General features: G+C 32.7%; 1 protein-coding gene across 1 annotated transcript in view; it reads right to left on the bottom strand.

Moving 5' to 3' along the window:
• Positions 1–16591, bottom strand: part of LOC129235170 (cap-specific mRNA (nucleoside-2'-O-)-methyltransferase 1-like) — an 84694-nt gene that overhangs the window by 7931 nt on the left and 60172 nt on the right. The window contains exons 17-19 of the mRNA XM_054868859.1: positions 15164–15221; positions 7047–7115; positions 1906–2049 (exon numbers count right to left, since the gene is read on the bottom strand). Of these exons, the coding sequence (XP_054724834.1) occupies positions 1906–2049; positions 7047–7115; positions 15164–15221 (271 nt within the window). The remainder of the gene's footprint in view (positions 1–1905; positions 2050–7046; positions 7116–15163; positions 15222–16591) is intronic.

The raw sequence follows: 16591 nt of genomic DNA, 5'->3' as shown, positions 1-16591 counted from the left end.
AAAATAATGAGTTGCAATCAGAACAGACTTTTCTTTTAAATGTGCACTAATGAAGGATTAAACAAGCTTCTTATTTGTTAAACAACATAAGGCACACTAGCTTAATAAATAATTCTCTTGGTTTTTCCCTTATTTTATATCATAGCTCATACAAATAGCATCATACTCTTTTTAGAAGGCTTGATTTGCATAATTGTCTTGACTTGAAAATCAATTCAAAGGTACAGCAAAGTCTCAAAATCCCAAGGACCAAAAGTCGGAGGTTCCGATTAGTTTGAGGTGCTTACTTTATATTTTTTACTAGCTAAAATATCTGAGTTGAATCTGAATAATGACTAAAAGCTAAAAAAGTTTCCGCAAAGAATAAAATACCAGCACTCTTTTGGAGTTTCCCATTGAAAAGGGGGGAAAACTGATGCAGTACAAATTGTGCACACGAGATATTTTTTCTCAGTAACTAGCCATTTTGGTGTTTAAACTGTTGTCCTGTTGTTGATGTATACATATAAGTGCATTAACATAAATACAAATGTCATGACAAAACTTGTTTAAATGGATTCAGTGACAGTCTACAGTATGGTATTTTTTGGAGTTGACTACAAGTTTATACAAATAAATACCTTTTGATATCATGGGGGGAAAAAAACAACTAATAATAAAAGTTATTTCAGAACATTTAAAATAAAAATCTATATTGAAATTTGAGTGATGAGTTTTTTGTAAAGACATTTTTCCCCTTCATTGTACAAGTAAAAATTGCATATTTTTATGCTGCCCCAGTTGCCCAAAATTTAAGTTGCTAAGAATTTTCCAGATAATTGGAGTCTTTAGTAATCAGACGTGGCTTGAACTCCAATTACCTCAGATTTTCTAGACTCTACAGTATTGAAAAATATGTGACAAAAATTGCTACAAAAAAAAGTTCAAGGCAAGCACAAGTAAAAGAAATAAGTTCATCAATCTTAAAACAAAACTCAAAAATATGATGTTCCTGAAATCTCAGAATCTCCGACCCATTTGGTATAAATACCTTTGTGCATTTTTACATGCACTCACACACAACTTTCTTAATGCACATTGAGCACTTTTAACACTGAAAAAAGAGATCCCCAATATAGCCTTAAAATAGCTATTTGTAGCATTTTCTCGAAAATTTGCTATCTTTTTTTTTCTTTTTAATGATACTTCATACCTTACAACCTTATAAAAAGAAATAGGAGATTAAGTTTCAAGAAAGAAAGGTTTTAAATGATAATATTTGATGAAAAATCAAAATTTTATCAAGCATTTCCAGTTTAAAGCAGAATAATTCAATATATAAATTCAATACCATCTCAGAACTCCTACTTAATTTATTAGATTTGGAGTCATACTGAGAGTGTGTTCCAGACTTTGTTCTGGTTTACAAAAGTTAGCAATCTCTTTGTCTATTTATTAGAACAAAATGCTTGAAGAGTCCCGGTTAGTTTATCGGCATACAAATTAAGCCCTAATTGTTAGTTCAAAGCAAAGATTTAGTTCATTAGTTTGAAATTGATAAATCACCATTTCAACAAAAAGTATTGTCCTTAAATATCTGCTTAAATTAATGGGAGAGAAAAACTGCTTTTCTTGTTTACATAATTCCTCATTTTTTTAAAATAAATAAAATTTACTCATTTCTTACATTTATTGAAACCTCTTATTAATTATTATTTAAATAAATTTCTTTTTGATGCATTTTATAGACATTTCACATTGAAGCACATAAATTTATAAGAATAAACATAATGCTATGATTTTTTAATTTTTTTTGCATAAGCATTTTTTATGTTTATAAAAAATAATAAAAAAATTAAAAAATAAAACAAGTAAAATATAATCAAGAAAAAGTAGAACGAGAGATGTTTCAAGAAAGATACAAACCCCTAGTCCAAGGAAAAAAGTGGCCGGTTCACTTGGAGTTTCACCGGAAACAACACATTGAAAATCGAAAACATCTTCTAATTTTGTTAATGAATCTTTAGTTAACATTTGAGGTTCTTCAGACAAAAATTGAGTTTTACCTCCCTATAATGGGACAAAAAGTTATTAAAATATAACAAAAAATTTTGACTTAAAGAAACAATGGGGGCTAAAATTCTAATGTCTAAAAGTGCAAATCATATTTCAATAGAATAAGTATAATATAAAAATAGTATTTGACATAGTTTTTGTGTGATATGTTTTTATGTACGTAAACTACTCCAAAATTTAGCTAAAATAATCGAAAATATATACATAGGTATTCATGTTGGAAGTTTAGAAAGAGAAAATTTAATTTTTTTAAGGGTGCAAAAAGATTACCAATTTTATATTATAGGTAGGGTAAATGAAAAAAGAATGTTAAACAAAAAAAAATCCTCTTATTACAGAAACTGTGTTTCCAGATTAAAAATATACAATCGATATCCTTAACAAAATTCACTAATCCAAAAGCAAAATAAAAGTTTTCAAATACACCTACTGCCAAAAGTTAAGCATGGAAAAGTAAAATGCAAAAATAAGGATAAATACTGCTTTGATTGAAATGAAATGCTGCAGGAAATTAGCAAATATATTTATGCAATGAACAAAACAAAGAATTACATACAGAGATGAAAACAATAGTAAATTTTCATAAACTATGAGATGGCATCACATCGTAATCATTTACAAAATATTGTTTAATTTCAAACAAACAACAAAAACTGACATAAATAGGGTATGTGAGCATCTCTCATCAGCATACAAAGTTCACAGAGTGTAAACATGCTTTTTATGAGGTGATCCACCACCGCAGAGTCGAGTAATCGCCCTTCCTCATGTAGAGCAGTTTCCAACTCTGTAAAAGTGGCTGTGGGTGGGAAACGTGTACTAAGGGAAAGGTCAATGGCATCCCAAAGATTTTCAATGGGATTAAGGTTAAGTGAGTATGCCGGCTAGCCCATACGCGCAATAATCTCATTCTATAGGTAGTTGTCAACAATGGCAGCTCTATTGAGAAGCGTAATATTGTCTAACAAAATGAAATCAAAACCCACTGCTGCAGCGTACAGTCTTACAGTGGGGTCTGGACTTCATCCCGATACCGTACAGCCATCACAGAACCCTGTCTGTAGATGTGCAGGTCGGTGCGAAACCCCAACAAAATCCCTGCCAAGATAATGGTTCTTCCACCTCGAAATGCGTGAAGTTCAGTGATGCTCTGGGGCCGATTACTCGTGCCTTGTTCTCTTTAGACCCTTACATGCTTGACATCAGGTTGCAGAGCAAATTTTGACTCATCTGTGAACATAACAGTGCTCCCAATCAGACACAGTTCAACTGATATGTTGGCAGTATCACTTTAATCGTGCCCCTCTGGATTGGAGTGAGAGCGGATAACAAACTTGTGGCACCCAGGCATACAGCCCATTCATGAATAGACTTCGGTGCACAGTAGTGGAAGATATCGTCTTACCAATGGCCACTGCAACCATAGATGTCACACGTGTGGAGGTCTCTCTTCGGTTCCGCTTGGCTACAACAGTAAAATATTGATATTCCACGCTGTTCGGAACCCTTGGAGAACCGCTCATAGGTTTTCGGGCAAAGGTTTGGCTTCTTAAAAATTGTTTCATAATCGAGAAATGGCGGGGGAACGCCAAAGAAAATAGCAACAGCTGTGATTGAGTGTCCTGCTTCAGTGCGTCTGACAACATGGCATTGCTGAAAAATTTTTATTTGTCTTCTGGAAGCCATACAAACACGTCTGTCTTAAAAACAAATCGTACGACAGTTCTAAACACCTATTATTGGCACTTACAAGCAACTCCTGTAACCCTTCAAAATGTTGCCTTCTTATATGACTGCCATTTTTTGCATATTTCTCGACACAAAACCGTGATTGGCTGTTACCTAACTTATTCGCATACTTCTATTTACCTCTGCAAGGAATTGCATCATCTCCAATTCGGGTTGGCTTCCAGAAATTCACATTTTTCTCTCTGTGCTTAACTTTTGGCAGTGAGTGTAATATAGGGAACTTTACATAGAAGTTTTAAAAAAACTGCAACTTTTCGTATTTTCAAGAAAATTTTCGGAATTTCCACAGGAGGGGTCTTATGGCAAGAACAGGGATATTTAACCTTTCACACTTTGGGGAACCTTTTGAAGTTACACTTTCTTGAAGGAACTTCACAATCATGCAAAGAGAATAAAAAATAGGATATCAAAAGCTTTATCTTACTCAAATTTACACAAAATTATTTTTACCTCTCTATTTCATCTCAATAAGGTAATGAACGGCAAGGTATCTAATGTGGTGTTTTTTTGATTCTCAAATAGATATTCTATGAATAATAAACTAAAACAAATAAAATGTTTATTTCTGTTTACTTTTACAAGCAAACCATCTTTAAGAATTCAACTTAAAATAAATAAATTAATAAAAACATATAATTTACAAGGATTTTGGCACTCTGAGCAAGGAAATAGTGGTCATTTGCAGAATCTATCAAAATTCCAGGGAACTCAGGTTGAAGAGACCTCTGTACTCCACTATTTTCAAAGAGGAGATTCCAAAAACTTTAAAAGAGCTATTCATCAGGATTTTAGTCCCTGATCAAATACAAACTGAACAAAAAGGGCAAGGCTCACAAATTCACAACTGAAAATGTTTCTCGAGTGTTAAGTTAATGGCAATTTCAACGACAAAAACTTGAAATACATTTTTTTTTTAATTCCAATCTAGTATCTATTTTCTATGCAGCTTTTCAAATTAGGAAAACTAAATGTTATTAATAACACACAATATTCGTTTTTTTCCCTTGAATCTAGAAAACAAATTGAAAAAAAAAATCAATAAATTCCCTAACAGAATAATTAAAAACAAACGGGAGAAGCTCAACGTTTTTAACATAATTAGTCTAAAAATATATACAGGCGTCCCTCGTATAACGCTTTACTTCCACAACATGGTTTCGGTATTACACGGTACCAAATTTGCGATTATTATAGCAAGGTTTCAATATTACACGGTATAAAACTTGAATTTAGAACTACACGGTTTTGATAAAACACAAATTTTAAAAGATGGAATTTTATTTTTGTTTAATACACTGTTAAAAAATGTATGATAATAACTTGAATAAGTTTTTACTTTGTTTTTATGAAACTTTTGCGAAAAGTTGCCTGTCTTTGGCACGAAAGTTTGGTTTCCTCGTATAATACTAACTTTTAACTACTTTATTTTTCTCATCAGTGCTCTACCAACAAAAAGATAAAAATTATTTTGTTTCCAATGCATTGTAATAAAATAACAGTGAGATTAAACATAAGATAAATTTGGCAAACAATAAATAAAAAATGCAGTCAAAACAAAATATGAAATAAAATGAATAGAATGATTCTGTTCATTTTATTTTACATTGTGTTTTGTTGTTATTGCTCAGACGAAATTTAATGCTCCAGAAAAGCTCAAATTTTTTGTTTCTGATAGAATGCATTTTGTTCTTAGTAAAGAAAGTTGATAAACGTTTTTCTTGTTGTGCATAATAATTTCAATTTGAGGTATGTAACATAATTAGGTGTATTGTTTATAACATTCTTGTATTATTATGTTCTATTAAGTCGAAATTTCAGTTATTATAAAATTTGAACCTTAAAACTTGGTTTTGATATAACGCGGTACACCTTTCTTGATTAACATTATTTCAAAGTCTCGTATAACACAGTTTCGATATAACACGAAACATGTTGACATGATTTATGATATGTACATGATTAATTAATTTAAAAAATAAGTAAAAAAGCTATTTATAAAAAAGTCTTGTATGACACGGTTTTGATATTACACAGAATGAATTAACCGTGTTGTACGAAGGATACTTGTACATACATATCGCCTGAGAGCAACAGTAAAACATCTAGTCCCAGAAACACCAGTAAGATATCTTACTGTTGCTCTGAGGCGACAATATATATATATATATATTCAAACAAGAAAAATTTCAAGTATTTAAAATTGTAACTGAACCCAAGGGTGCCCATATAGGGGGGCAAGAGGGGGCTCAAGCCCCCCCCTTAGAAATTGAAACTTCTTTGCTTTTAGTACTTTTTACTTTGCAAAACTGTAAAAACATTTCTTCTCCAGCCATTAACAAATAATTTATTAAAAATGTCAATCCTTAATAACTCTAATCTGTATTGAAATCAGTTTCTATGGGGAAAAGATCCTGCTAAACCATGGGGAAAATATCTGAGCCCCCCCCCCATTAAAATTTTGCATATGGGCTCTCTTGACTGCCCTTTTAACTGTTAGTCATCTTTAAAGATAATGTTCACATGTTATTTGATTAAAATCAGCATATTTTTATACTGAAGAGAGTTAATGATAATAAAATTCAGAATCCACTTGAAATGTGCCACTTGATGAATTCAATACTTCTACTTAACATTGCGGCATGAGGAGCATGTTAGAATTATTTTATGCAAATTAACTCAGAACTTGTGTCCTTTTATGTAACTACAACCGCTCATGTTGTGGTGTAGTCCATCTTTGTAATGTTTTGCAGTAACCTCAATAAGTTTTAAATGTGTCTCAATGCTGTACGCTAAAATTTTGTGTTTGAATGAATCTTGAACTTGAAGATTTAGTACTTTTAACTTAATTCAAGCTCATTCCTGAAGTCTTGAAATAATATCACTATTGAATGTAGGATAGATTTACGCTCTACATAAGAAAGCTTGCTAAAAACTCATTTTAAGCTATTTTGAAAAATGAGCAAAAATGTTGGTTTAATAAAATCACTAATTCATGCATGTCAATTTGATTAAAAAAATAATAAATGAATAAAAAACAGGCTAATTGCTTAGACTAGCACTTCTTTCTCTCCTTCAGAGCTAGTCAAATAAATGGTTTGACAAATAACAGGTGTTGAATATTATTCACAAATAAAGCATCTCAAACTGAGCATGTAATAAAAACAAATTAATTTTCTGTTCTCAATTGATACAAATTATTTCAAACTAAAATCTTTGGAGCAAAAGTAATTTCATAAACATACTCCCATTATTTCGGCAAATTTTTTCTCTGGGTCTGGTATAGAAGGAGCAGCTCTTGCTCTATCAGGAACCTACAAAAAAAAGCATTATTTTTAAAAGAATTATACATACAAGGCAAGTGAATATGAATGCTATATATATATATATATATATATATATATATATATATATATATATATATATATATATATATATATATATATATATAAATTTTATTGAATAATAGCCAAAAAGAAACTACTACTGTATGTCTTAACTTTCAAAAAACAGCATTTATGAAACCAAGAATTCTCAAAAAGGTGGTTGTATACTTATACATATAGACAGTAAAACTTCTTTGAAGTGACCACTCTTTGTTTTTGAAAAAAGTGGTCATTAATTGGTGTTAATTGTTCTTATTCTGGTTTATTTCCACTTTTATAAGCAAGAGACAACAGACATTTGTCCAGACTAAAATGTTTAATTGCTTTCTTTTTGTTCTCTTTTAGTTTACTCTAACCAAAATTTGTTCTTTTATTTTTGGTGCTACGCCAATTTGCTGGTCTTTAGGAGAGGTTTTGATGGACTTCCCCATCCACCATTCTTGAGATGGCATATGTGGTCTATAATAACACAAGTTTCTTTTCTTTTTTCAGAGTCAGAAATTACTACTATAAACTTTTCCCGGTGTTTTCATTATTTTACTGAAAATATTTCAGTTACAACGAAAAATTCGATCCAGTCTGATCAGTACAAAGTTTTGTCGTAACTGGAGTTTCACCATTAAACACTCATAACATCCAGAGCCACTTAACATTAAAACTATATGGCATAAGTTTGGGACTTTGGAAAAGCGACGCAACATTCGGAATGTTGTTAAATCCCAGGTGTTGGGATAATGAAGTTTGACTGTAACATATAATCATGAGCACTATCTGTCCAGTATACACATAGTGCTCTGTTCTTCAATGGAATTTTTCCCATGTGAAGTGGAAAAGGAAAAGTATTGCAGGTGACAGAGAAAGGTAGAAAGAAAAGGGAAGAATTCAATGTAATTCTATTTTTACTGTTTTTTTTTTTTTTTTTTTTAGAAAGTGCTGTATCTGTTTGCGAAGAAAAACTATTCTTCAATCCATAATCATTTTCATTATGACTTTTTTTCAGTTACTCTTTAAGATTTTTATTTGATAGTGTGGTTTCCAAGCATTATTAGTAAAATATGACATCTGTAAAAAGAAAAATAATTTTCCTTCCTATAGGAGGAAAACGAAAAATTCTAGATTTTCTGGATCTAATTATTTTGATAGAAAAAGTTCCCATTGCTAAAAAATTTAATATGTCACCAAGCTCTTTTCCAACAATAAACAAAACTACTTTGGTGATAGGTTAAAAAAAAGTTTTAAGAGTAAGAAAATTTACTTTTACTGAATTAGAAAAATGTCAGACTCAGGCTCCGCAGACAATTTTTAGAAAAAATAGTAGGAAAAATAGGAGCAAAAATTTCATAAATAAGAAAAAAAAGGAAAATAATATTCTAAAAAAGGAAGAAAATTGCAACTATATATACATATATATCATAATTACAAATTTAACTATGAAAAAAGAGCTACAAAGTTGTTCTATGTTTATTAAACATATTACAATTAATGCAAACAATGAGAAATTTTATTCAAGATAAAAATACCAGGATATTGTTTTGCTTAAGAGAATGTTTTAATAATATATTTCAACTAACTATTGGCAAAAGGCTTCAGCGGGGGATTTACTAGGGGTGGTGGGGGCGAAGTGACCTTCATTGCGTCCGTGACCGTTATTTTCTAAAACCAATGATATGAGATTAAAAAAATTACTTGCTATTGCTACTATTTTAATCAAGTAAATTCCATAAATTTTGATTTAAATTAGTTTTAGATAGTAGTGTAGTCGAGGATGGACTATGTTACCTACTTTTTAAGTTTTACCCAAACTCGCCCTTTCCCCCTTTTACTAAACTACAATAATTTTTATATTTGTATGTGTAAGTGTCTTTCTAACTTTTTCTTCCATTACTATACTATACTGGTATGATAAGACGATGCTATGGTTTAGATTATAATGTGGGAATTCCGGGTTAAAAATAGTAGATCCAAATTTGTCCAATCCAAAAGTGGAAGTAAATTAATTAAGAAGAACAAAGGAAATTTCAGTCAATTTGAACTTTTTTGGGGCTTTACAGGGATTTAGTTTTTGATATCATTTTTAACGCTCTTAACAGTTAAATAACTCCAGTACAGTAAAACCTGTAAAGTTGACCACCTTTGTAAGTTGACCACCTGTCTATGTTGACCGCTTTTGTCAGGAACGGAATTAGTCCTATCTTATATAATGAAGGAAAACCTCTGTAACTTGACCACCTCTCTATCTTGACCACCTGTCTATCTTGACCACTAATGAACACCAAGTTTGGATTGGAGTATTGTAAAAAACCCTTTGTAAGTTGACCACTTGGTTTACTTTTTAAAATTTTATTCAGCAAATTATTAATTTTTTTAATTATTATTATTTTAAGCTTTCCAAGAATATTTCTGATGCCAGACCAGCATTTTACCAACTAAATGAAACAGCAGCATAACTAAACCTGCTTTTGAGTTTAACCACATGGGAAAACTACTAAGATTCCTTTTATTCCCCAAACTTGTTTTTCTTCTGTTGTTAAGCGAAAAATTTGTAATTTTTGATTAGCTATAAATTTTTAGGAACTATTAATATAAAATGAGTAACTTTTCATAAACAATAAGGCTTTTTTTTGATCAATTTACTGAAATTTTAAATTTGCACGACACATTATACGTCATTCTGGGAAAATAATCTCTAAAAATATTTGAATAACATCTTAAGTTGTTGTTTCAAAGTAATGCTAAACAATGAAAGTGAGTTAAACAGAAAGAGTAGGCGTCAATTGCAAGAATTACAAAAGGTGTCATGGTGCAAGAATTCCAAAAAAAAAAAAAAAATCATTACCCCCTTTATAAGTTGACCACCTGTCTAAGTTGACCACCAAAGTACTGCACCGCAAGTGGTCAACTTACACAGGTTTCACTGTAACAACTAAATTGGTTTCTGAGCTCACTTAGTGTGATATAGTAATCACATATATTTTCATAGATTCGCGTTTTTATTTCATGTGTTCACATTTTCAGATTTTTTATTTAATGGGGTCTTTTCTGAGTTTTTGGCGGCCATGTTTTCCCTTCTTCTTCCCGTGATGCGTTGTCTCCCGCCTTTTTCGCTCATTGGCCGTAGGCGTGGTCTGGTTCGGTGATGTCATTTTCCCGCGTTCCCATTCCCTGCGCTAAGTAACGCCGCGTATGAATATCTGCTTTTCGCGCGACCGCGTGGGGTTTTTGCTGGGATGTATCGGAAAATTTTGTGAGTAGTCGAGTGCTAGCGGTGACATGTGATGCTGCTTTCTGAGGAGCGCGGACGCTAGACCTGTGAAAGGTTGTCTCACGAATTGACGATGATGGGGATTATGAATCTCGATCCATCCGTTAAACAAGTGGTGTGATGATATAATTATTGATACAGGTGCTGATTAGCCCTGTCAAATACCTAAAATGAGCTATTAGTTAATAAATTCTGCTCAATATGATAGCCAAGAATCAAGATTTAAAAAAATGACGAAGTGCACGTTTTTTGTTCCGACGATGATGAATGAAAGTACATCTCAAAGTTTTTTAGTTCCACCCCGTGTTTTTCTTCGTCCAAATTGATGATGGTGGTATCTGCATCTGGAGATACCGTGCGAAACAAGAGTAGTATGTGCACCCGAATCTGAGGTTAATTTCTGACGCCTGCTTTGCCATTTTCGTGGTGAGATGAGGTTAACTTTTCCATCGCCAGTGATAGTCCCCAGCTTCAGTGATGCATCACTTCATTCGTTCCGCTAAAGTATAATGTGAAGCATCCTTCCTCCGTTTTTTTTTTTGGTTTGATTCCGTTTTTTTTTCTGAACATCAACTCACGTCATATTTTTTTCATGTGTGAAGCTGACCCATCCCTTAGGACATTTTGAATCCCTGCAATAGACTGTCTTACAATAATCTACTTTGTATTCATTTTTTTTTAATTCATTCCATGTGAGAAGAAAATCTGTGGTTGAATTCGCGGGAGCTCTCCCGAGACCTTCATGTAAATGATGGTCGGAAATAAAAGATGTGTGATGTGCCAAATCTGTGTGAAGTTTTTTTGTGCGTTTACAACATTGGGGTAAGTCAAACTTCTTCTCTTTGAGTTCTACGTAGGCACCAAACATTGAGACGTCCTGATGTTTTGCGGAAACACTTAAAATACGATCGACCAAAAATTTTTTCCTCATTTTGTTTTTTTAAATTTAAGTTGGTGGTTCCTTTTCCAACAATTTGAATATTAACCACTTTTCAACCACACTTAGATCATTTTAGGATGAGCCTACTGACATTTCTATATCTAGTGGCGTAGCTAGGGTGGGGCGGAGGGGGCGGTCCGCCCCGGGGAGGGGCATACTTTTGGGGGTCGGCAATTCAGCACCATTAACGTGAAAAAATTTTAATAAGGGAATCATACTTTAAATCTATTACTGGAAGCAAAGAAAAAAAAACCTTCGAAATGTAAGGTTTTGGTAAGACTACAATTGTGCTTTTCAGTGTTCAAAGTTTAAATATTTCCATAGTGAACCTCTAAACATTTCTCATTCTCTTTTCCTTCCTCTAAGACAAACTTAAATTTTATTTTTAAAACTTAAATTTCGGGAAATATTTAAGAAAAGAATCTGACTTCCTAATGTCAAACAAAGGCTAAAACTGACTTCAGTTTCGATGAAGATTCGGGAGAGAACCCCATTCCCCCCAAAGGTTACTTTTAACTGCAATTTTTGAAGCAAATTTAGAATATTTCTCTAAGAAGAACATGGATTGAATTAGTTCCCCTTTACTTCCTTAAATGATGTTTTAAATTTTAAGTTCAATAATTTTTGACGGTTTAATGTATTTAGATATGTCTCAATGAAAGGGTGGCAAATAGGGGAATCACCTGGAAGAAACTGTAGCTACACCATTGTCTATATCATTGGACTTGGGAGGCATTTAAACCTGTTTCGAAAAAGTTAAAAATCAGTGAGGTTTGTCCATGAACTTCAGTGTAATCATTGATTTTAGAATGCAAATTACACCCCCCCCCCCCCAAAAAAAAAGGGATGGAGCACCCCTCAAGCGTAACAGAAATAGCCTTCCAGAATAAAAGTCCTCAAAAAAAAAACTTCTTTAAAAAATCCAATGGCGCAAGATTAATTAGCATTTTTGTTTATTAGAGTTTGTTATTTTATTATTATAGAGTGGTTTCTGCGATTTTTGAGTAATTTTTTAAGTAATAGAATTTTAAAAAGAGAGGATTTTTTGTCCCCCCCCCCTCCTCCCTAAACCCGACGCACAAAAGGGTGGGACCTTTTACCCATTTTTGTTGAAAGGGTAAGAAGTTATTTGCAACATATTTAACATTTTTTTGAGAGGGGGGGACGTTTGGGTTTTGCGTTTTTTCCGCTTAGTTTTGTTGTACTATTGAGGGCGGGCCAAACAAAGACAGCTTTTTCTTTATCTGTAAGGTTGTTTAATTTACATAGCTGCAATCAATAGAGTAAAAGCAAATCTGTGTAAAAAAGACAACCTTACAGGCACCGGAGCAGTCCTTTTTTTAACTGTAAATTGAGGTTCAATAGTTTTAACTTTGAGGGGAAAAAAACAGATAATTGGAGCATCATTAATTTTGCACTTTCATAGTAGGTAGTCTGTGGGCAGTGGCAGATCCAATAAGGGAGGGGGGCGATCGCCCCTCCAAAAGGTTTGTAAATTAAAAAAAATTCCGGGAAAAGGTCACCACTCTCCCTCTTCCCCCTAACACATCACAAAAATAGTCTACAACAGTATTTTTACGACTTTAATTCCGAAAATTTTCCAGAGGAGAATTCCTCAACCCCTCTCTCCAATGTCATCGAGGACGGTTAAAACTTTTGAATTATTGGAGCTTCAATTTCGAAAAAAATGGCCAGAAAAAAAAACTCTTCCGAAAATGTCGTTAATGATGGTCTTCAGTTACGTTTTTAGAACTTCATTTCCGAAAAAATTCCGGGGGAGAGCCCTCGATCTCAAGTCCTTCCCCTAACGTCAATGAAGACCCACTAACATTACGTTTTTAAAGTTTCAATATTTAAATGTTGAGGGATAATAACTCCTGACTGCATCCCTTCCCTTAACACTACCAATGATGGTTAATTATCGCATTTCAAGGCTCCAATTTCGAACAATTTCTGATGGGGAGTTCCAAACCCCATTCCTTCCTCTTACGTCATAAAAGATGGCATACAACTGTGTTTTTTTGAGACTTCAATTTCGAAAAATTGCTGGAGAGGAGATCTCATGCCCTTCTTTCCTCATCTTTCAACATCATTCAAAGATTGTCTAAAACAGCGTTTTTGGAACTCTTACATTGAAAAGTTTCTAGAAAAAAGTTCTGAACCCCATGTTTTCTGCTACCTTATCAAAGCTGGCTTAAAATTGCGTTTTTAATACTTCAGTTCCAAAAAAATTTCCGGGGGAAACCCCCAAACCCCCTGGTTTTTAGCATTACTAATGACATATAAAATTGCATTAATATCATAATCATAAAATCTTTAATATCATAAAACAACTGGGAAGAATTCCTGAATCTCATCCTTTCCCTTCAAGAACACAAAGATAGTAACCAATTGTGTTTTCGAAAATATACCCTTAAATTTCAAAAAATTTCCGAAAAGGGACCACCAAACTTCCCTTCCTCTTATTAACCACCAAATAGTCTAAAAATGGCGTTTCTAACAAACATTTTCAGGGGAGAGCCTGCAAACATTCCTATTTATGTGGGAATATTAAACAACTGAAGAAGAAACAAATCCATAACTATCTTCAAATTTTATTTACAAAAGCAATTTTAGTATTTTATTATGTTTGGTATGAAAACTGGTAAAAAGAGATGCCATTTTAATACTGCAACCTTTCTTTTATAAGGAAAAAAGTACGATTGAGGACCTGAATAGCTACGGAAAAACTTCAAGAGTCCTCAAACGAATCAAAAGTTGAAAGGTTTAGATTAGATAATAGATCCAGACAGAATACTAGTATAGAAACTCTTTTTTTTTTTCAATTTTTCATTTTTGTGTGTGTGTGGTACTCGAAACACTTATAACTTTCATTCAAACTCTTTGAACAATACACATTATTCCAAAAAAATATTTTTAAAAAATGCTTCAGTTCTTAAACTTTTTTCCAAATTTTATTTTCATTAGTCCCCTCTCCCCTCCCCCTTGATGCATTACTCAATCGCCCCTCCCAACAGGATCGTCTGGATTCGCCACTGTCTGTGGATAAAGGTGCACAAAAATATAGTAGTATGGGTAAAAAGGCGGAAGTAAGATTATGCATTGAAAAAAATAGGAAAAAACAGGAAAATTTTTGAAAATTTTAAAAAAGTAAGAAAATAGGAAAAAATAGGAGGTCTGCGGACCCTGCTGACTTTATGGTTCAAATGGTGTCGTGAAAAAGAAAATCCTGTAAATGATTGATGCTGCTGAAGAAGTTGGTTCAATCCTGAAGATTATGATGATGAAACAGGAGCGCACAGATATCCCAAAAGTTACTACAAAACATGTTGTAAAACAATTGAAACTCTGAGAAACCTTTTAGTATTGCAGGAAAATATTGGTCAGGGTGAATTTACTGCCTTTGCCAGTAAAAAGAATTGTTGATAAAACAAAACAAAAAAAAACAATCAAATTTTGTGAACAGATTTTTTTGACTACTAAATTTTTATCAGGTTCCTTAAAAATGTAGGTATTTCTTAAACACATAGTTGCTAGAGGAATATATAAATCAAATACTCCATGTCTCGAAAAACCTGTCCTTCTCATTTTTTTTCTTTTTTTCTGTACCCTCAACATTTGAGAGAAACAGGATCAACTGTAAAAAAATTTTTGTCTCTCTGTTTGCAACATAGAAGCTGAGCTGCTAAGCATATGTTCAAATACTTCAGACCATCTTCCCTTCTGAAAAAAGTAACCTAAACTTTAACTTTACTTAGACATAAACATATTTACCTGCCAATATGTCAAACATTGTTTTTTTAAGTCATTTTGACGTTCATCATGTAGTTCACTGAAAACAAAAATAAATAATGATAAATAATTGAAAATGTGAGCATTTTTACAGTAAAAAGGAACTAGAACTATAAAATTAAATGAAAAAATGTATATGCATGGAAAATGTCTATAACCTACTGATAGGCTTTCGATGAATTTCTGCATCAATTTGATAAACGTTTTACTTTAGATTCAGACAATTTGCGTAATACTTCGAAACAGGTAAACTAACTATAAACTACCTATTTGTATAAATCTTGGAACAGAAAAAATTCACCTTTGTTTTAATCTTAGAGCAGAAAATAAATGACTCCTGTACATTACCTTGTAGCTAATACCAACTTTATAGGGTCTGGTGGGGTAAAGTGGTCATAAAATCGTAGGTTTTCAACTTAGGTGGATAATAAATGCAGCAAATTCTTTAAACAGTTCAACTTTTTTTGTTGTTATTTTACATTGCATTATTAAAGAACACGGTACATTGAATTTTAAGAAGAAAAATATTGATTTTCGTAGTTTTATAGCACTTTCTTTTCCCTATGTTTTTATGACCACTTTACCCCATGGGGTGGGGGAAAGTGGTCATAGCATGGGGTAAAGTGGTCATAGTTAAAAATAGTAGCAAAACCATTATAAAGAACCCTAATACTTGTATATTTCAATTGTTTTTATAATTACAAGTATATTCACGAGTACATGCCTGTATACACGAATATATACGTGTCGTGTTATACACGAGTAAACACGTTCCTATTTGAGTAGATACATGTATACATCAGGTACATGCATGCACGTGCCTACTCAAGTATATACGTGTATATACGAGTATATAAGCATGTATACTTGATTACCTACAGGAGTGTATACGTGTCTACATACGTGTCACATGTATATACGTGTCACATATACGTACGTGTCACGTGTATATACGAGTAATTACGAGTATAAACGAACATTATATGCACGCATGTACTTGTATCTCGAGAAAATACGTGCATACTTGAGTATATATGTGTATAGTAGACGTATATACGCATATATAAGTGTACATGCATACATATACGGGTATACACGAGTTAATTCGTGGATACATCCAGTGCGTCTTTGTACGTGTCTACTCACGTATATATAATATGGAAGCACGAGTATATACACATGTATACGTGTACACACGATTATATACCTGTATAGACATATATACGTACATTAACGTGTATACACCAGTACATGTATGTATACACGAGAATATACGCTTATATACATGTCGGCCTACAGAGTGAATCTAAGCTCTTGGGCAAAAATCAAAGGGGTGTGAGAGGGGAGGATAAGAAGCAAAGAATCATAAGGAAGTTATAATCACTGACGGGCTACATGCACACAAAGCCA

The sequence above is a fragment of the Uloborus diversus genome, chromosome 2, assembly GCF_026930045.1.
Source record: "Uloborus diversus isolate 005 chromosome 2, Udiv.v.3.1, whole genome shotgun sequence".
NCBI classification, from domain to species: Eukaryota; Metazoa; Arthropoda; class Arachnida; order Araneae; family Uloboridae; genus Uloborus; species Uloborus diversus.
This window is presented reverse-complemented; position numbering and strand designations above follow the sequence as displayed.